This window comes from Rhamphochromis longiceps, linkage group LG20 (genome assembly GCF_057381845.1).
Source record: "Rhamphochromis longiceps isolate RC_006_pf linkage group LG20, R_longiceps_female_GT1.1, whole genome shotgun sequence".
Taxonomy (NCBI): Eukaryota; Metazoa; Chordata; class Actinopteri; order Cichliformes; family Cichlidae; genus Rhamphochromis; species Rhamphochromis longiceps.
The window spans coordinates 9,306,532-9,328,895 of record NC_140576.1 but is presented as its reverse complement, the minus strand read 5'-3'; the positions used below and the strand labels follow the sequence as shown (position 1 = coordinate 9,328,895).

Here is a 22,364-nt window from a genome sequence, read left to right as displayed (position 1 = left end):
CAGTGAGAATGCAGGAACAAATATCGCTGCTGGAAATTTAATCTGACGCACACTACTCACACAGCACATATTGGATGCTTATACATGCTTACACAGCCCCGTCTGCCTGCTCTGCTAAGTCAGGTCATGCAGCTACAGTCATTTCTTTCTTCTTTTCATCTTTTCCTTTTATTGACCTCTTTTTCCTCACCTCTTTCTCCCCTCCCCTCCCATCTCTGTCATAGTTCTTAACACAGCAACCCTTGGAGCCACTTTTCCCTTCTTGCTGTTGCACAATCAGCCCCTATACCACCAGTTGGGTCATCACATAATAATCCCTCTATTTCTTTTTCTCTTTCGGGCAGTCAGTGAGTCTGTGATTACATTAGAGTTCCTCTTCTCTGCTCAGGCGAGCTCCAGATACCCACCGCTCCATTCTGCCTTATTAGACATTGTCTGTGCACTTGGGTGATTGGGTAAGGCTTTCCGCCATGCTACAAGTGAATTAGTCAAACCTTTCACAGTGAAATAAACCTGAGAAAGATAGTATTGCAGAACAATAATACTGCCTCGTCTTTTTCTTACATTAAGCCATTACTTATTTTTTATGCATGACAAAAGCACAGGGTAGAATGCAAACTGTTAGTCTCAACTCATTGTTCACATATTAGGTTTTTTTAAGTGCCTTCAATTAGACGAAAACTTTTATTAATCGTTATGGAGATGGGTTAACATAGGAGCAAACAGGAACTGATTGAGTTGAACAGCTAATGGACTTGTGCATTAGCAGATCCATATCTGTTACAAGTGAGCAAACTATCTGTTGATAAAGTCTCTTTGATATGAAACATTGGTTTTATTATTGAGCTACACAAACCTGATAAAAATCATTCGCAGGCAGCCAAGAAAGACTTGTTTTGCCCCAAGGAGCTGTCAAGTGAAAACTATGAATATGCCCATAGTTTCTCGAGTTTTCTGTTTGGATGCTTTATTATTTGACTTTTACTGGCTTTACACAGCACACAAGAACAAAATGCACTTGAGACAAAAACAGCATTAAACAAAGCTGTGTGCTTCTGCTTTAAGGAAGGCAAATATTACAAACATTCATTTCAGAATTCGTATGCGGTTTGAGGAATTGCTTGGGAGACGATTTAATTATCACAAAGAAACAATATTATGCTGCAGCCTGTTTGGAGAAAGAGGTTATAATATTCAAATTACTCCTGCCACAGTCAGTGAGGCACTCAAGGAGGTTTTAGATGGTGATAAATGTCTTTGAATATAATCAGCATCGATCCACTCCCAGGTAAGACACACTCACACCAACAAACACAGCAGGTTCAGATTTATTCTCACTTTTTAAACCAAACTTGGCAAGCTGACGGATAAAAATGTTTCTGCTCATGAGGACCTTCATGATATGAACAGACTGCATAATTTGTGGCTGGAAAAACTAAGTAGTAAAGACGTCTCAAATCAATGCAGACAGCAGAAAAACTACATGAGCTTTCTACTTATGGTCAAAGTGAGACTGAGTCCATGAATGCCATGGATCTCAAGTACTTTGCACTTTAACCCCAATTATTTATGTTCTTAATTTAAAGGTGGAAATGTCAGGAAGGAGGAAAAGCAGAAGAGTAGAAATGAAGGTTTAAAAAACAAAGTAGTAAAGAGGAGAGTCAGTGAGGAGCGTACCAACCGTCAAAACACGAGACATCAGCACTGATCTAAATGAGCAAGTGTGTGTGACTGTGAATTATGCAACACAGCCTTACTATGAAATCCTCACACTGAGATACTACGAAGAGACATGTTAGAAGATCCTTTTTAGATCATGTAACTCATCGCTTTATAACAGCCCCGAGGCGGCAGCTCAAGTTTCTTTATCAAGATGTCACTGCAGGGAGCGGCCAATAATGAGCAGAGAACTGGGGAAGAAATGCTGTGATGTTCCAACAACCTGATGACACATGTTGGAAATACAGATATACAGAAAACATTTTAACCACAAAGTTAACAAAAAAATGAAAAATTACTATTTGATTCTTTAACTACTACTGAAAACAAATTTCTTTGAGTTGTTTTTAACTGTATCCCACAGCTGTTATCACCAATCAGAGAGTTCAAGGAAAAGTCAAACAGCCCATGAATATTCCTCCACAGCTGTGATCCCACAGTTTTGATGGATCACAAATATTTAACGAAAAACAGCTCTTATGGAAAATATTAAAAAGTCTGCTTGTTTAAAAAAAAATCAAAGTCAATTCATCTAGATCAGGAGTGTCAAACATAAGGCCCGGGTTCCAGGATTGGCTCAGCAAAAGGCTAAAACCTGGCCCATGGACAGCTTTGGACTTTTTACTGTATTTTCACATTTCTTTCTTTCTTTTTTTTTTTTTTTACAATGGGTCTATGGGAAAAAACAAAACAAACAAAAACATTTTCAGTGAATTAACATTTTTTTATTGACAGGACAGCCTATGGAATGAGCTATTACAACTCTTTCTGTAATTTTAAGCCCAAAGAGTCGTGCTTACATATTTCTTTTACTTCTTTATCTTGTAGAAAAACTTTGGGTTACTTAACATAATCCCTGGCTCTTTGATAACAGAGTGAGGTGTTTCACTATGGGAGTCAAACACTGAGCGAAATTTAAAGAAAAAGAACTGATGTGTATGGTTGAAATTGCACTTATTTTTCTTATATTGAGATATCTCATGGATTTTAATGGTGTAGTTAAACTTCTTTCACTGGTCTAGATCACCTAAGATCAAAGTCGGATCAAAGACGATTTTGGTGTGCATTAAGCAGTACTGGAGATACTGATTGTCTGCCTTCTCTGAATATAATCAGGGAACTTCAAACTTCACTTTCCATGGCAGAAATATATTTAGGAAAATTCAGCAATTCCTCAGTCTAGAAATCATGACCAGGTGACTCAAAATAAATAAACAAATTAAATAAATAAATAGATAAAATGCACAACGTGTGACCTTCATGTGAAAATTTCACAAACATGTTTTTTCTCCCATCTACATCCACCAGTCAAATGAAGCTAACTAACTTGGAGATGCTAAAACTGTTTACATCTTGCTGGATGTCACTTTCAAGGCCCTCGCGTCATGAGTAGATGGATGCTTCGCTCTGCGGAACTGTGCAGTTGAGTAGTAATACATAAGTCTATTGACTGTGGGAAGACCATGTGTTCATCAATTTAAATGGAAAAACCTTTTATTCTCTCTAATTAATCATTTTATATTAAAGAAAATTCTGGTCTTATAATCGTCCTGCATTTCTGATGGCAAACAATCACAAATCCAAGTACAGAGCTATCCCTGCCAGGCTTACAGCTGCTGTGGGACATCACGGTAGCAGGGTAACCATAGCAACACACATGACACAGGCTATGTCGCCATAGTAACCGCGGTGCAGCCAGACTATCATCAGCGGGAGGTGCCAGCTATTCATTTTCCACGTCTCCACTTCCACATCACAACAAGGCCTGGCAGCACCGTGATGATGTCACTCGGGAAGCAGGAAGAGGGCGATGTAGAGAAGGGGGGAGACGTGGAAAGAAAGGGAGGAGAAAGAGGGAGGGAAACAACAGCAAGAGAAGAAGAGGGAGAAAGAAAGGGCATAGAGAGGAGGTTTTGGGGGGGAATGGATGGATCTTAGGAACAAAAGAGACGCACACCCTTGTAACCCTACCTGCATGTGTGCAGCCATGTTAATCTCCTTGCTGTGGTTTCGCGCAGCCATGGCTGAACAACGTCAATACCCAGCAGACCTCCCATTTATATGCATCAGCACCAAGCCTCGACATTCATCATACAATAGATACTATACGGACCTCTCAGCCCCAGGCAATAAACACTTTAAACACTGTATCTTGAGCCAAGTCCTTGCAGCTAAGAAAACCTCAGACTCATTTTACTACATTTTTACATAATCCATGTTTGTTTTGGTTATTGCGTGTCTGTCATTTGTTTCTGCGCCGCATTCCCCAGCTGTCAATCAGACGCTGGGGGTAGGACTGAGAAGCCTGTGGATTTCTGCCGAAAAGGTTTAAACTGGAGCTTTTGTTCCGTCTTTGTTCATTCATGGCCCTTGGAGGGCCATCTGCTAATACAAAACATTCAATTTCTCCATTTTCCGAGCCGCTTGTCTAGCTTAGAGTGGCTGCAGTCTGCAGTTGTCAATGGGTGAACGCTGAGGTATACCCTGGACAGATCACCCGTGCATTAAAAGACCAGCAGAGATGGATGACCACACCAAATAAAGATACAAAAATGAAATATATGGGCAGTTTAGTTCACTGATCAAGCAGACGATCGTATGGCACACAGCAGCAGCCCCCTTCTTTTCATTCCTACTTTTAACTACTCCCACTCTGATAAAGGTGAAAAATGCCCCCCAAGAGTAAATACAAATATACATTTTCTTGACTTCTTGTTCTTGATCTCAGTTGCATTTAGGAAAATTTTCCATTGCTACTATTTGGAACGAGACAAATAAATAAACCAGGCCAATATCTTGGTCAATACGAACTTATTGTAGTTTCTTAATATCAGTCTAGCTGTACTGACATTATTCAATAAACAGCATTCATCTTTTTTTTTCAAATCTGTGTCAGCCTTAAATACTGGATTTCAGTATTGAGTGACTAAACTCGAAGAACACGATAACTTTTTTGGGTTTCAAGCTACAGCGACTGGTCTGCTCAGTCATCAAATCCTTACAAAGTGATGAAGTAATCTATTACAGTATTACACACTCCTCAGTTTTAATATTAAGATTCTGTTGTCTGTAATATTATGAATTACATGAAGTATTTGAGTTATTTGAAAATCACCACAATCTGTTTTTATTTATTTTTAAACAGGGGCTTTAAAAATCATTCTGTGAGCCACACAGTGTAATTATTAATAACCTCACTATGACTGGATATCGACTGGACTTCAGCTACGATCATGCTGCAGCACTACCGAACAAGAAATCTAGCGTATCGGGTGTTTTGGTTCTTCTTCCACAGAGGACCTCATCAGAAACCACAGTCTTTCACTTAGCAAAGGGTGATGCCATTAGATTTTAAGGTACTCTACCCTTTTAAAAATTTAAATGCCTTTATCGATTTGGCTCTGCTCAAGTTAGCCTACCTCCAGCCAGTTTATCTACTGAACACTGAGATCCCAGCAGCAAAACCACAGACAGGCTGAAGCTGCAGCACGGTCTGTGGAGCAGATTGACAGCCATTCAAAGAGGTTTTTATTCCTGCGACGCTGAAAAAATTCTGAAATGTCACAGAGAAATCGGGTTTTGTGTCTAATCCATTTCCTGACAGAAAAAAATTGAACAAACACGCAATGTGAAAAATAATCCAGCCTTTTAGGATGTGGCAACTTTGTAACATTTCCAGGTAAAGTTTATACTGCTCTTACAGCTCCAGACCTTTTGACTTCCTGCCAAGTGAACCGATTTACTCCTGACTGAAAAACCTTGGAAAGAAATTCTGGATTGGTGTAAATCATGCAAACATCCCACTATCTATTTTTGCTTTTGTTCCAGTGAAAGATTAGATCTACACACTGAGGTGAGGATGTGGTACACCGGTTGTCAATATGCTAAACTAAGACAGTTTAGACAGTGGTTGTGAGAGTGGCATCCCGTTGGCCTCGAACAGCTTGTCTGTGCACTTTCACTCATTTTATATTACACTGTTTGTCCCTTCATGTGTTTCCCAGTAACTATGATGGTGTGATAGCGATCATTATGCACAATAGGAAGCTAAAGAGCCTTCAGCAACCTGTACTTTTCCGCATGCAACGTGTCAACACATCTTACACACCAAATGTGTGAAAACGGTCCCGTTAGGTGAAAATAATCAACACTTGGCATTTAATTAGAAGCAAAATCCCAAACTCACAACTCTACCAGATATAGATTCATGCATACACACGCCTTCAGCTTCTTTAGTCATCCTATAACTGTACTCAGACGGCAGAGTCGGTGTTCGGTAGCAGCATAACGCACTGCTGAGCAAATTACCACTGACATCAGGACACATAATTTATGTGTAATTCATGAACTGAGAGCTGCTCGGCATCAGTCTAATGTGACGCACATTTAGACGGCTAACACTCCCAAAAGTAGACTTCTACATAAATTTAAAAAAGGTGGTTGGAAACACTCGCACTTATGGGAAAGTAGAGTGCACAATGAAATCACAGGGGGAAACGTTGGATCTATATAGCCCCTATATGAGACAATCAATAAATCATCACACTAACACTACACAAATACGACCGCAACAGAATGCACACACAGCAAGTAAACCCTGCTTTGTGTGCGTCTGTTGGTGTGAATGTGTTGCATTTCCAGATACAATGGTCCTCCCCAGAGACCAGAGCGAAGCCTCTTCAGCCAACCCCAGTTCGTCCCTACAGGTGAGATAATCTGCACTCCAGTCAGCCTTTAGCAGCTTGAAACCTTTTAATGGGTTCGAGACAGGCAGCATCCCTCCTCCCCTCCATCATCCACCTGCTCTATTCTTTGTCCTGTCTGTGTACAGTGTGCTGTCTGCAGGCTATTTCCTATTCATTCTTCCAGTCTCACCTCCCACCTCATTTCATTTGGCTTTTCCTTTGTATACATACAGATGAGCGCATTAACTATTACATACTGTTCTTCAGTTATAGGGGCCAAATAATAAACCACATGTCATACAGACAAATGTAAGGTGAATTCCTGAACTGTTTCTTAGTATTTAAGCAGGAATTTGGCCACGTTTATATGTAAAAAAAACATTCATTCTTTCTGAAAATATTCAAATTTTGGACATAATCTAACCCTTTGGAGTCCAAATTACGTGACCAATTTAAGACGACAAAGCAGCAAGACGCAGCCTCGCTGAGTCTCGGCTTCACTGTGTGTCGAAAGTGCAGACTCCAAACTATGTTCCGGTTTGTAATCCTAACAGTGCAGTTATATGGATTTATTGACAGTCCTACACGACAAAAACAGACTAAATCCAGCAAAATACCCGTGCTTATGTTGTCTGTCTTGTGTATATATCTTACTCCGAATAACACATAAGCTGTTTAGGTGTTTTATGACAAGGATCACATTTAGTGTTATATTTTAGATCCTCTCAGTTGATATTTGGGATTCGGGTATTTGTTTTAGTTTGACATTGCAAAGCACAATTTGGTGCTGCTATCCGAAAGTGTGTGTGGGATTAGGCTTAGGGTTAGCACACATGGCTTAGACTTTAGAGGGTTAGGAAAAAGCAAGGAAAACTAGATTTAAATGAAATAGAACATAAATGATATCAAAGCATGAGAGACAGCACAGCTACATTGGCTTTAAAGGTGTTTCATTTGATACTTTGGGGTTTTCTGCATTTGTTTGAACTTCCAAAGCACAGTTAGCATAGGCCCAGTATCAATATGTGCATATGTAATAAAATAGGTTCTACTGTGACAGTGTTTGAGTAGATGAATAGTGCTGTTCTATGCGAGTGACAGTGATATTTAACCTTCTGATATTTACAGAGTTGTTGTTCTTAATAGTGTGACCATCTGCTGCTCTCAGGGAAACATTCAACTACTTACCTTCTGCTGAAAAATATAATAATAATTATATTTGACATTTTCTAATATTTGAGCTGTAGTTGCTCATGTCCTTACTGACTATAAACCAGCAGCCTGAGTCAAATATTACCATCATTTTCTGGTGATGCATTAGCACAGGAAAAAAGGTGTCCTGAAGTCAAAGGTGAGCACTTATCTGATATTTTACAACAGCTTTTAAAGGCACTCAGCCGATCTGAAATGCAGGTCAGAAAACAGCCTTTTCCTGACTCCTTTTTCCCGTTCTTTGTTTCTTCTCTCACTGCTGAGCGGAGAACAGCTGCCAGGCTATCACTATTCTGTCAATCTATTAATTTAAGTTAAATAACCGACTCAAAGTGAAATTTTTGAACAAAACGAGAACTATGAAGACATCATCTAGGATTCTAAAACTATGTAAATGTGCTTTAAGCATTACTGGCCTGTTTGTGGTGTTCTCCTCCAGCTTGAGCCCCCTGTGGGGTTGCTCTCAGTGAACGGGAGCTACAAATTCATCCCCTCCCTCTTTAGTCCTGACATTTATCCACCCTCTCTCCCTCCTTCGTTCTGCCCTCCAGTCCTCTGTTCTTCCCCTTCCCTCTTGAGTGTTTACACTGTTATTGTTCCCCAGTCATCTCCCAGCATCTCAATCCGTGACTCGACCAGCTCTCTGCCCTTCAGTGCGCAGGGGTATCTTCAGACAGACTCATGTTACATCTACTGAGGCATGAAATTACCTCTGCACCCCCTACGGGCCCCTAAAAGATGCTCCACTGTTGAAAAATGCAACACAAATATTGGCACTAAAGAAGGGGTGGAGCACGCAGGCGGAGATTAACACAATGCTAATCATCGGTTTATAAAAGCGTCAAAGCGAGGAGAAGTCATGTTAGCTCTGATCTCCCCCCGAGTGAGTGAGATACTGTCAAAAAAGTTAATCTGAAATTGATTGGATGATGGTGGGGGATGATGACAGGCCGTGCAGTTATAAAGCGTTTGGCTGTTAAACAATGGGAGATTTTTCAAACATTTCAAAGCACGTGCTTGTTCCTGGTTATGATAACTAATGCTTTTAAGAGACCTACAGTCACATTATTCTCCACCATGAGTAACACCTTGTAATCCAGTGTAATCTGCATGCTGAAACACACTGTTTTACACAGAAGTTGCTTTAATAATAATAATAATAATAATAATAATAATAATGATTCTTGATAGTTGAGCAAAAACCCTATCTGCATTATGTAATTAGCGAAGTCCTTTAGCACTACTATAATTCTGTCAGTAACTTTAAACAAAACAGTGTAAGTGTTCATCCCTCAGTCAGTATGGAGCGCCCAGCTGTGGATGTCTGTGTGATATACAGGGAGAAGCGGAGATTCAGGCCATTACTCTTTGTTCGCCCTTGTACTGCTCTCTCGTTCTTTCTGTGTGTGTGTGTGTGTGTGTGTGTGTGTGTGTGTGTGTGTGTGTGTGTGTGTGTGTGTGTGTGTGTGTGTGTGTGTGTGTGTGTGCCTATAAGGGCTTTGAGTTCCCAGAGAACATTCAGCTCTCCTATTTTTCTATATTCTAGTACACGTATATGTGTGTGTGTATGTGAATGAGTACAAATGTATCACTCTCTTTCTCTGTGTATGTGTGTTTGTGTGTATTTGTGCATGTGACTTCTGTCTGTCCCACTGGTACCGCTGAAGTTCCCATCGACCTAGAAACCCTTCTGGCAAAATTCCCCCTCCTATCTTTCCTCGTCTCCTCTTCCTTTCTCTTTTTATCCATTTTTTATGCCTTCTTCCCACCAATAGCTGTGACGGCCAGAGGCGTTGTGTTTTCTGAGTATCCACCAGCCCGATGTTAATTTCATCCAACCCGATTCTTATACACATCAACACCTTGATGATATTTCTTAACATGTAGCACAAAAGGTCTTTACACCCTCACAGAGCACATTTTTGTCCAGTACAGTATAGTTACCGTTATAAAAATTATGCAATACTGCCGTACATAAGCACCACCTGCCATAATGGAAAGTGCAAGGCGAAGTCGGAATGGTGGAAGATTATTTCATATACGGGTTTGACGCCACCTGAACCCATGTGCCTGGACTGCAGTGATTTTGTTTTTTATATGTTTTTTTAAATATGTTTTATTTTGTCTCCCCTGTCCCACTTTTCCTCTCTTCTTCTCTCACGATATCACTCACTTTTGTTCGCATTTTTAAACAGCAGTCTTATCTGCCATTCACAATCTAAATCCATTCCCTCTTTTGTTCCCTTTATCTCTTTCCATGCCTCATTCTCTCACCTGTCACTCCTCTGAACTTTGATTCTCTTCCTCTCTCTTCCCTTTTACTTTCAGTCTCTCCGCTTCTCTTTATGTCGCTCTAGTCTTGTGTTATGCTCTAACTCAGTTACGCCGTGCAGCATCCTGACACACTGTAAACAGGTTTCCTCACTCACAGAAAGACTGTCATCGCCTATCATTTTACTCTTTTTTTGAAAGTGTTCACCAAAACTTTTCTTCATCTCATTGTCTTCCTTAAGTCACATACACATACTCGTTTTCATATCTTAGTGAGGACATCTCATTGACATAATGCTTTCCCTAGCCGCTTAGCCGTGTGGGACTAATAAAGGTTATCTTATCTTATCTTATCTTATCTTACCCTAACCCTGACCATCAAAAATGAATGCCTAACCCTGACCCTTAGCCTAACCATAACCATAACCTAATTGTAAACCTGACACTAAAACCACATTTTGAGCCTCAAAAATCCCTTCAAGCTAATGGGGACAGGAACTTTGTCTCCATAAGTGACTGTTGGTCCCCATAAATATAGCAGTATGCCAATTTTCTGTCCTCACGAAGATGTCTAAACATGTACACACACACATATACACACACTACCCTGTTTCAGGTGTGAAGTGGGGTTATGTGACTGATTTTTCTCTAAGCCTATCTTCACCTTAATCAATCACTCTGACCCAGATAAGTTCAAATGTGGACCACTTTGATGCTCTGACCCATTTAACAACACTTGTGTCCCTGAAGACAACACACAGCTTTCACTGTTGGCCTGACATGGAGTGTCGTGACTTGTTTGGTATGGAAAAGTAAATAAATACATTTTAAAAAATGACTAACATGTGTTATTAATATAGTGCTGCTGGGTGCTTCACTGTTTCCACAAGTGTTTCAGGTTATCTTCAGACAAAACACTAAAATTTAAGATATTAAGCCCGTGTTGACACAAATACATCCCCAGTAACACGTCGACTCACATACAGGCACAAAAGCTCACTCCAAAGTCTCTGGCTACCCCTGCCCCACATCCCTCAACTTGCTGCAAACAATAGGCAGCACTTCCTGAAAGACAGGAATAACAGGGAACAGTTTCCTTCAGCAGTAAGTGGGGAATTAGAGAGAGTGAGTGGAGAGGGGCATTTAAAAGTAACAAAAAGGAAACAGCCCTGCAGGACTGAAACATACAGGCTGTGATTAGAAGTACTTACCACTCTGCTTCTCCTTCATTAAGCCAGACAGAAAACATATCAACTATATAAATGTGTAGGTCCCCATATACACAGAAGTCCCCTTACCATCATCAACTAGGTTCTGAACCCTCATATGCACATATGCAGACACACACACACACACTCTCACAGAAAGGGAGTATGATCCCTGCTGAATGACCTTCAAGGGAAACATGGGATTTAAACCCATGCAGAGAGGTAATGGTGTGTGTGGGTAAATCTGAGGAAGAAACAATTACAGAAAGAAAGAGAGAGAGAAATGCACAATGAATAAAAACAAGCACCAGAAAGAGAAATGACATGCCACATTTCTCTCTTCACCCTCCAGTCACTGAGGATTTTTTTTCCAATTAAGGCTGTTATCTCCTCCACTGCCAGCCCTCCTTACAAGACCCCACCCACACGGTATATTCCCCCTCCTCATCATCTCCCTTTTCCTCTTTCTGTCAGTATTTTTTGCCCTAATTTCTTCTTCTTTATCCTCCTTTCCATAATTTCTTTGTTTTATGTCTTCTTCTTTTCTTCCAATATACAGGTTCAGCCAACCAACCAACAAACGAACTATGCTGTTTGTATCCCCCAGTTTCACCTCCCTTCCGCCTGTCTACCTCTTCATCTTTCACCTTCAGCTCTATGTTGCTCCTTTGTGTTTAAGCAGCTTGGGGCAGAGTGGCCATGGCTGGAAAGGGAGCTTCTGTGTTCTTTTGGTCAGCTTGTATTGCACTCTGTAAACAAAGACAGCTCTGGATTGGTGCTAGGAGCACAGCAGCACTGCAACATGGATACATTCCTTATCAAAAAAAGAGCCAATAAAGAACTGAGTATTATCCAGGGTGGCAAAACTTTAGATTTATGCCTTCGCCTAAACCAACAGACAGATATGCTGTTAATGCAAAATACTTCCAGGCAGTATCAGAAGTTGATCTGCTGATATCTGCATTACAAGGTCAGTGTCCTTTTATTTCTTCTCATCCGTCTCACCTTTGCCCTTCACTAAGCGAAACAGAAACTCACTAAAATTCAGTAAATTGGTGTTATTATAATGATAGTACCTATTTACAGTGAATACAGTGGCTCACTGAACGACAACATCCAGACAGCATAAATGGTATTAACCAGAAACAAGAGCTGCTTGTTCTGTTGATTGTTACAAAGAAGACGTAAATAAAGTGTGAAGGAAAGTAAAATGAAAGAAGGTCTCTGGTTGAATGACAGGCTGGCTTGTATTCAAAAGACAGAGTCTCTTGCAACCTCAGCTTTATTGTCTTTCTAACCATGATTTTTTTTCTTTCTTACATTCCTTCAATCAATCCTTCCCTAACATCCGATAACTCTAACCCACTCCTCCCTTCATCACATCTGACCTTGCCTCTGTCAAAGGTCAAGCAGCTGGAATGGATCGATGGGTTTTGGAGAGGGAAGGGAAGATTGCAGCAGCAGAGGAGGGGAGGAAACAAGACAAAAAAGGCGAGGTATGAGTGAGCGAGGGAATGAGGGCTTTGGTATGAAGGAGGGAGAGGGGGCGGACTGGCTTGAGTAGGAGGAGCAGGAGGAGCTGGACAGAGGAGAAATTTTAAGGGAGAGAGGAGAGAGATGGAAAAAGAAATCCCTGCATCAGCATTCCTCTGCGTCTCTATGGGAGCAGCAGGAGAGGAGGAAGGGAGGGAGGCAGGAAGAATAGAAGGTGATAACAAATGGGGAGATGCAGGAGGAGAGCAGAGGTGCAATGGAGGAGGGGAAGGGAGAGCCGGGCTGTGAGAGAGGGATGAGGGTAAAGGAAAACAAGGGTGGAGAAAATGAATGAGAGAAAACATTGCCCTTCTGCTTGTTTGACTAAATTAATTGTGTTTTACGCGTGTTTGTCTAACAGTGCGTATACATCTGTAGAAGAGAGGCAACTGATTTAATATAATATCAACCAATATTATCTATTTTCCGATCTATTAGTATTGATATTTATAACAGCTGATAATTAACTATCAGCCATTCCTACATTTACAATGGATGCATCCGCATATTAGCTTTAGCTCCAGTTTTTACACTGGGCGCCCTTCTGGACCCGACCCTTCAAAGGATTTTTTTAATTCGGTTTACTTCATGTTTATTTATATGCAACCAAATCATAACAACAGTTGTCTCAAGGCACTTTATACTGTGAGTTTTCATTTCAGTCTTGATTTTTACACCAGAGAGCACTCTGCAAACTTCCCTATTGGGAACGCCGCAAACACAACAATCATCTGAGCTGAGTAGATTTGGGCACAACATAATAAATAAATAATAATAATAATAAACTATGCGTAACAGATTTGGGGGAAATCTGTTTATGTTTTTGTTTTATCTGGATTAAAAAAAAATCGGCTCATGTAATATCAGAGTTTTAAATCAGAAACTATTGGTATCAGTATCAGTCTTCAAACTCCTACATCGGTCAGACTCTAGCAACTATTAAAATTCTTACTTAACTTTTACATGAACCATTTTCTAAAAATACATAAGATAGGAGACAAATTCAAGAAAAATCAACTGAACGATTTAATTTCTCCACAAAAATGCACAGTTTGAATCAAGACAAGGCTTTTCGGTATGTAATTATGAAAGTGATGGAAATATTATGATGTGGCCTTTTCAACCCAAATTGACATTTGGAGGTTTGGACCAAAGGGTTTGAGAAATTTGTCACTCTTTATAAATAAAATAAATTATAATCTGGAATTCTTCAGTGTGGGATTAATGAAGTCTATATCTATGCATAAATGACATTGCTTCCTATATCAAAATTGACATAGTTTTCTAAAATATGGCAGATCTTGACCTTCAAGTTACCAAATGGAGAAGGCTAACATAATAACACTAGTGCACCATCCAAACCTGCTGTGATTAAGTATTAAGTATGTCATAAAAGAGGCATCATTTGCGGTCAGTGAAACTAATATGTTACAAACATATAAGTAAAATACTGCAACTAATAATGTGAATGTACCTAAGGCTAACACACAACTGCCAAAGACTAGCATATAAGAGAAGATTTGGCAATGATAATATAAAGCACACATGCAACAGCGGTGCTTGTTTCTATCATTGTTTTTCGCTCTGCAACTGGCAAACTAAAAAATGATAGCAGCCTATAAGCATATTGACAACGATTGCTAAAAATGTGTTTTTATTATATTAATATAATACAAAAACATGCGCATACAGAAACCTACCTATAAGTCCAACCTCTAATGTATAGTTTTTACCATTTATAGCAACACATGATACATATAAAGCAAAAACTAAAAAAGAATATTGACAATTCAAACGAGATGTAACAATCAAATTACATGTTTGTCTGCTTCTAATTGACATTATTTCTGTTTATGTAGCTAAATCATTAAAACTGTTACTCTACAGAAACTAATCCTCCTGTTTCCAGTTTGGTATTGATGGCCTGCAGCAGCAGCAGCAGCAGCAGCACAGTAAAGGTCTAGCCAGTGCACCGCACAGCTCTTCTTTTTAAAGAATATCGATATCAGTGCAGACCGTGGGCTGCAGTCACCACACAATCAATAATTCACAAACTTAATTTACAGCTGTGAAATACCAAGGCCTTTACTGACTGCATGCACTCCTGTCTGTGTGCTTAAATCCCTTTCTGTCCAGTGTGTTTATCTTCACCGTATAATTTTTTTGTGCATATCTGTGTATATTTTATCACTCTCTGAAAGGCGGCCGCTCTTATCACTCTCTTTTCTGTGATGTACTTGAATTCTTGTGTTTGTACTGTGCAGTCGAAGGTGAAACACAGATGAGTGAGACATTCCTTTGTGGATGAACATGCACACAAACACAGCTCTCTGAATCACATCAGCTATGTGAAGAACTCCCTTCACTGAAGGGTTAGCATGACTCTGCACAGCAGTCCCAAAACAAGGCTTATGAAACCATGTTAGTTCATAGCACATCAGGCATCCAGTCAGTCAACAGCCTGCTGTGCTAGGTGAGAAATAACCATGGTACTTTCCACTTGGTGAGACTTTGTAGCTCTGCTTTAGTGTATGATTGGTGACATAATACAATAGCCAATGGGCTATTTTGCTTTAGATGGATGAAAGCTTTCTTCCAAATACCAGGAACTATCAGGATCTTTTAATTGTAAAAAGTAAAACATTAAAGCCTGTGCTTAAAAAATGACAGTATAAATAACAATTATAACTCCAAGGGAAGAAATTTCATAGCAACAAGATTAGCATCCGGTTGTATCCATTTCTAATGGCCAACAATTAAGCTTTGTGGAAAACTGACATTTTGATAACTGAAAACAAAGGGTTGTGAATTTTTTCATTATGACTCATTACATTATTCAGATGACTCGAGAGCTGCTGTGTTTTGAAGGAAAAGCATTCAAAATGTACAGTAAAGAAAAACACGAACTGCAATATGAGATTTCAAACAAAATCTCATATTTGCAGGATATTAAACAAACCAATAATACTTTTACCAATTAAAACTGCTACAATATAAAAATCTATTCCACAGACTCATGCAAAGGAAGCTCAGTCTTTAAATCAAACCATTGGTGAGGGCTGGAAATATAAATCAAATCATTGAGATATTCGGGTGTTGCATCTCCATCACTGTGGATGTTAGGGATGGGGATGGCAAGCAAGCTATTTGAAATTCACTGAGAACTGTTCATCTATTTTTAAACACCCCCCACTTGTGGAAGCCTCACCTGGCAGAGTTGCACTGAACCTTTTTTTTTTTTAATTTTTTTTTTTTTAGAGAAGGTCAACTAAGATTTTTTGACATCTGTACAGTGGCATGAAATCTCACAGTGCTACACATATTTCAGTTTAATAGTAGTATTTAATGTAGTTCAACTGGTAAATAGTGCAATATTGCAAACTTGTAGTAGTAGTACAAGATACCTCCAGGAGCTGAGAAAAAACAAGGGGAAATGTATATAATAGACAAGAAGCAGCTATTCAGAATGTACGTATGTGTATATCATCTGTAGTGGATGCACCACTACACTTCATCTGAAAGACAGCCAGGTGAAGGGTGATGAAACCCAGCCATCTTCCTTCAATCCACAAACAGCAAACGCCCAATTGTACCAAGGGAACACACAGTCCAGCCAGACCAGAGCAGACAGACCCAGATCCCCTGCCAGGAACCCAGCCATCCATCCCAACCCGAGCCACATCAGGGACCTGGTCCTGAGCCAAGGCTGTGACCATCAGACCATTAGACATTGGCAAAAGAGACAATAAGCAGAAAGAGGGAGGAATTGGATGCAGAACTGTAGCCTCATTTTCTGCTTTTCACTCACATTACGCTTCTCTCAGACCAAATCTATGTGCAAATACACTTACTCGTATTTTTTCCCATTAAAAAAAAAGGGCAGCAACATCAACTCTGTTATGTTTATTTTCACTTCACCGAGTCCTGACATCAGTTTCTATTCTTCCTTTTCATTACAGTTTTTATTGGCTACACTTAGTATAACAAAAAAGTCCCTAGAGTTGCAGCCGAGTGGCAGAAAGGAAGTGAACACCAGAAAAGAACAGACTCTCTGGAGGCTTCAAGACAAACTGAGCACAGTAAACAGTTTTCTTCAAAGGTCCCAAATCCACGACAGGCTAAATAGGGATCTGCCTGAACCTCAGTGTTTAAATGAAATTTCTAGTCAAGTCTGAACCTAAACAAACACACATCTTAACTTGTAGTCTTGTAATCTACTTCAACTGGCAAACCTTTTTTAAATGGTTTCTCAGTACATGGCTTCTGCAGCTTGGCCTCTCCTGACTCAGATGCAAAGTTTTGATCCTACCTTGTCAATTTCCTGCTGCAGGACCTGTTTAGCGACCTCCAGATCCTGCAGGCGGACCCTCAGCTCCTCATTCTCCTGCTCAAGACGACTCCTCTTCTTCTCCACACTGTCCAGCTGGCTGTGGAGACGGATGGACACGTCCTTTGCCACCTGTGAGGGGAAGATGGAGGGGTAGAGGTTGGGAAGTTTAGCTCAGTGCGTCAGTCGTCACAATGATACCTAAATATCATACATGAAAGTCCGTTTGCCTCAGAATTTCTTTTACACGATCAGGTATTTGGGCACACAGACACATATTAGGACCCTGCAAGTTGTTCGCTTTATCAGATATTATAACAACATTATGCTGCCTAGCTAAAATGCTAAAATGATCCATTCATAGACTCCTTCAAGACCTTATCGTCTTCATCGGATCGTTTCAGTTTAATGACAATATCCACATAACATGAATAATGTGTTGTTCAAGTTATTAGGGCATGATCCATGATCCTAGGAAACACCTAACAAGGAACTAAAGTTACAGACATAATCATACTGTGGTGTGTACTTAAAATATTCTCAGCTGTAGCAAACCTAAGTCATATCCATTTAATTCAGACATCTAGGGTAAGAGTAGTTTCAAGCAATGTGTGTGTAAATGCATATTTTTCTCCAAAAGGAACCCCAGAGTGTTGTTATCTCGGATTGTAAGTTCACCAAGGTTGAGGGAGGTTACTTATTATGTTATTAATCTCTGTTCAGGTAAAATAGAACATCTGGGCTATGCAAATATCAGAAATGTTATTAAAATAGTGCTGGAGAAAAAAAAGAACTAGTTAAATACTTGTTATTTGGGCTGAGACTTAAGAGTGTATTATACATCAGGAGGAAGTTTATACAGGCACTACTTGGGGACAATGATGAGGGGACTTTTTTTTTTCAATAATAATACCAGAAAAGATAATTAATAGCAGCCTAGCAGGGACTGATCTTTTATACATAAAATGATCTCATGAAAGTCTGATTGTGCCCCCCTCCCCGGACTGCCTCCCCCACCACCAAAGCCCTGAGGGCAGTTATTCATTAAAAGTTTCTAATGTCAGAGAGTGACACCAAAGTCGACACCAGCAGCTGGGGGAAAAAAAAAAATTAAAATCCCATGTGACAACTGCATTGCGGTTTTAGTAAAGCTATCATGCTGTTACAGTATTAAAAATCAGAACAACTTCTAAAATGAGGCGAGTTAAATAAATTTGTCTAGTTTGCAAACTTGCATGGCATGAAGCTGAATTAAGCAGCGTTTTGCTGTCTGAAAAACAAAGAGTGCCCTGATCTGCAACACCGATGCAAAACTGGTTCTTCAATGTGTTTTGGGGAAACAATACACAAAATTACACACCGACATCATCCCGAAACACTGTATTCAGTATTCACGTCATAGTCTTTACACAGCCAGTTAAGAGTTTGCATAGGGGCCCAGTGATATATCAGCTGATGATTGGTATTTGATAAATATCGAAAGGTCTGAAAATAAAGTGTGAAATATACTGATGTCAACGGCTGTTTTTCTGTTGTCCCATATTCATTCACATTCATGTGTTGTGGTTTGTTTGTTGTATCAGGATAGAAAGGGGAATAAACTGACAGCAAAAATCAAATATACAACCCCAAAATTATCAGTGTCAGCAGTAACACACAAACACTCGAATCAAGACTTTTTAGCATTTTTTTCATAAAAAAATGTCTGCACAAAGTATGATATCGCACAAAACACTGTGAAGAATTGCAAAAAATAAAAGGTAGTCAAATCCCAATTATGGCTTTCAGTATAGAGGTTTGTCAATTATCTAGCAGTGAAAATTACCAGAGGCTAATGAGCCGAAGCCCCGACTAAAGAGCAAAAACTATTCCACTGGACAGATCGCTGTATCGCATTTAATCAGTCATCGCTGGTTATTAAAGAAGACAAACACAGAAAAAATGAGCTTGTGCAGAGAAAAGGGGTCATTTGCTTTAATAAATATCAATTTCACCTTCAAACTGATTGCTTTTTGCTCAATTCAAACTAAATATGAGGGCTTTTATTTTAAGAGGCTGCATTACATTTGATCAAATTAAACTTTAATGGTTCCCATTGGGAACTAAGTAAAAGACTTCATCTAGTGTTTCGGGGGAAAATCTGTTCAATCATCACTCAGTAGTTCAAAAATGCACTTAAACCCCATTAACCTCCATACTGATTTAATCTAGTGGGATGAGGGTTTTTGTCTCCAATGGTTTAACAGTTTATACTGACCACTTTTCATTTTAGCAGTTAACTGGTGCAGGCTTCAATGATTTGTTATCAATGAACTCGTTGTATTTAATATTTAGCTGTGAGACAGGCAGGTGTGAGTTTTAAAAAATAGAGGTGTTTTTTTGTTTGTAGTGTAAATAGTGCATATCTGAATAGAAACTGCAGCACCAGTGGAACCACTATTAGTCAGAGTGGATTTATGTGGTTTCAACAATACTCCTGTTAGAGTTTATAAATGCATGTAACGGACTGTCTGCTTGTGCACTTTGTAAATGTGTGTGTGTGTGTGTGTGTGTGTGTATCAGGTGTCTGTTTGAGCATCACTGGTACAGTGCATCTCGCTGCTTGTTTGAAACGACTCTCTTGAACACAGTTTGTAATTGTACGTCTGAATGTGTTTTTTTTACGTCTGTGTCTTTGTGGATGAGTTTGAATTGGTGCCAGGATGCACAATGCCCCTCTGTACCCTCACTCTATCCAAATGCTCTCGCAGCTCCACCATGCTCCAATTCATGCTCAAATGTGTGTGTGTGTGTAGTTTCTAATAGTTCCAGTGGTATTCAACTCATTTTAAGTCTTTATTTTAAGTTTTTTTCTGAACTTTATTCAGGCATCTCTCATCTTATTATTATATGAAGAGACTTTATTTTAGACAAAAGTTATTAACATGAAAATATTATTTTGTTGCTGTCTGTCTATCTGTTCATTTTCAGTCACCTCACATGTTGGGCTGGTTAAAAAAATATACCAATATAAGCTAACCAGTTAGCTATTGAACATTTAGTAAACTGTAATGTACTGTACAGCTGGATCCAGGAATATTTGTACACTGACACAGTTTTTCTAGTTTTGCTTCTATACATCATCATTATGAATGCTGCAACAGTCAATCAGGATGTGACTGAAATGCAAACTCTTTAATTCAAGGGAGTTAACAAAAGTATTGCGTACGTCTATATTTCTATATAACATGTCCTTGTATTTGTACACCCATACCGTGGTAAGCAACTTTTGACCGTTAGACTTAGAGTTGATTAGTTGATTAGTTAGAGTAGGGGTGTCAAACATAAGGCCTGGGACCAGAATTGCCCTTTCTTTGGAAAATGTGAAGGAGGGCAAAAATCTTGGACTTTTAACTTTATTTTCAGACGTTTTACAACTTTTCCTACCCATGCAAACCTCTCCCATGGCCCTTCATACTTCGTCAATGTAATTAAGTAATAGACAAACATTAAATGTGTTTTGTCTATCACAGAAATCTCGGTTTTGTAAAATTAGCCCACAGTAAAAAAAAAAAAAAGAAAGAAAAAAAAGAAAGAAAGAAAGAAAAAAAAAATACTTAAAGGACAGTCTGAGGCATGAGCTACCAGAACTTGATATCCCTAAGCTAGAGCAAAAACAATATATAAAAAACACAAAGCCCAAAAGTTTTTCACTATGCACACACACAGATTTATGGCTTATCCATCTCCCCCTTCCTTTGTTCCTCCTCCCACCCTCACTTCTATATTGTCCCCTTCATTAACACTCCTTCGTCAGCCTTTTGACTCCCAGTAAATGCTGCACTGTTCTTCTATGTTAAAGGGAAACGTGAAGGAATTTAATACCATTGAAGCTGTGGTTTTTACCCAGCAACAGAGCCATAGGATGTAATTAGAATTCAGTCAGGGTGTCAGCTGACTGAGAAGATGTGTGTCTGCGCGCGTGTGTGTGTGTGTATACATGTGTGCATGTGTTAGAGAATGAAGGAGCGAGTGTGTGACAGGGAGGTGTGGAAGAAAAGCATTAAACCTACAGAAAAGGGTGAAAATCAGGCCGCAGGGGGGAAACAGTCACATCATTCTACAAGTGGCAGTTAGTCACCCAATCACTCTTTTTTTCATGCACACTGTGCGGTTATTTGTGTTTGATTGCGCTTAACAACTGGAGTCTTGTTTCTCCACAAACACACACACAGCTGCTTTCTTTCCATAACGGACATCTCTCTTTAACAACGACTCTATCCCTGTAGATCTTATCAGAGGGGTTTTATGTGCAGCCGCTTGTGTGTGTTTACGTGGCCGTGTGTGTATTTGCATGCACTTGTTCTTATCCTGAGGTACAAAGCATACAAAAAAAATATTTGGCACTCGCCTCTTGAAAGAGCGGTTTAAAAAAATTAGATCAGTCTAATTTAGACATACGCAGGTTATCTGTGGGTTTATGTTAAGGCAAAAAGTTGAGCATGTGCATACTGTACTTATCTGTGTTGGTGAAGGGTGAAAAAAGGTATTATGACAAATTATATATCAGTTAATAATTTACAGAAATCTTGTAAAAATATATTTACAGATAAAGAAAATATAATTTATGTCTTTACCTCAACTCATGAACAAACTCTTTTATTCAATATGTTTCTTTTTTTAACTCATGCACTGCAGCCCAGAACTGCTTGTGATAATGCAAATGCCCAGTGCAGATAACAAAATGATCTTTTACATGCCAGCTCAGTAATGTAAAGTCTGTGTGTTGTGTGTGTGTGTGGTTGCACCACTTTTCACTCATCTGAGAATTGTGCAGGTTATGATAATCTGATGCATCACAGCCCATGCCTGTCCTGGGTCCTGCTTCCTGCTGTGCTCTACCGCATATCTCTTATTGTCTGAGGTTTTCTTTTTTGTAATTTTGTCTCTGTACACCACCACTGCGTTTAAATCAAACAAATAAGTCTTTTAGCTTTAATTCAGGGACTTAGCTAAAGCATTGCATTAACTGTTTAGGAATTACAGCAATTTCTATGTCCAGTCCCCTGGTTTAGAGGTACAAAATTAACTGAGCCTTTGTCTGGCAAGTGCTTTAATTTTTACCTGATCAATTAAACAACTAAAAGATCTGGAGTTGGTTTAAAGTGGTGCGCTTGCATTTGGTAGCTGTTAACCAGAACTGGAACAAGACATTAATGTAAGTGAAGGAGGCCATTATTGGCAATGACAATGAGAAATAACAGCTTAAGCAAAATGTCTTCATCTGTTTCTTCCACTAAAATCCTTAGTTTACGTGCTAGCAGGTTGGCATGCTATATTTGAATTGCTCAACAGCTGAAAGAAAACTTTTCCAACATTGCTACAATGAGCCTATCACCAAACATTTTCTTGAAACCTACTCTAACTAAA

General features: G+C 39.4%; 1 protein-coding gene across 2 annotated transcripts in view; it reads right to left on the bottom strand.

The window, feature by feature from the left end:
* The window catches only part of mtcl2 (microtubule crosslinking factor 2), an 86,358-nt gene that overhangs the window by 50,691 nt on the left and 13,303 nt on the right, over window positions 1-22,364 (bottom strand). For both annotated transcript variants that reach the window (XM_085392803.1, XM_085392804.1), the window contains exon 4: window positions 16,938-17,087. In XM_085392803.1, the coding sequence (XP_085248929.1) occupies window positions 16,938-17,087 (150 nt within the window). The remainder of the gene's footprint in view (window positions 1-16,937; window positions 17,088-22,364) is intronic.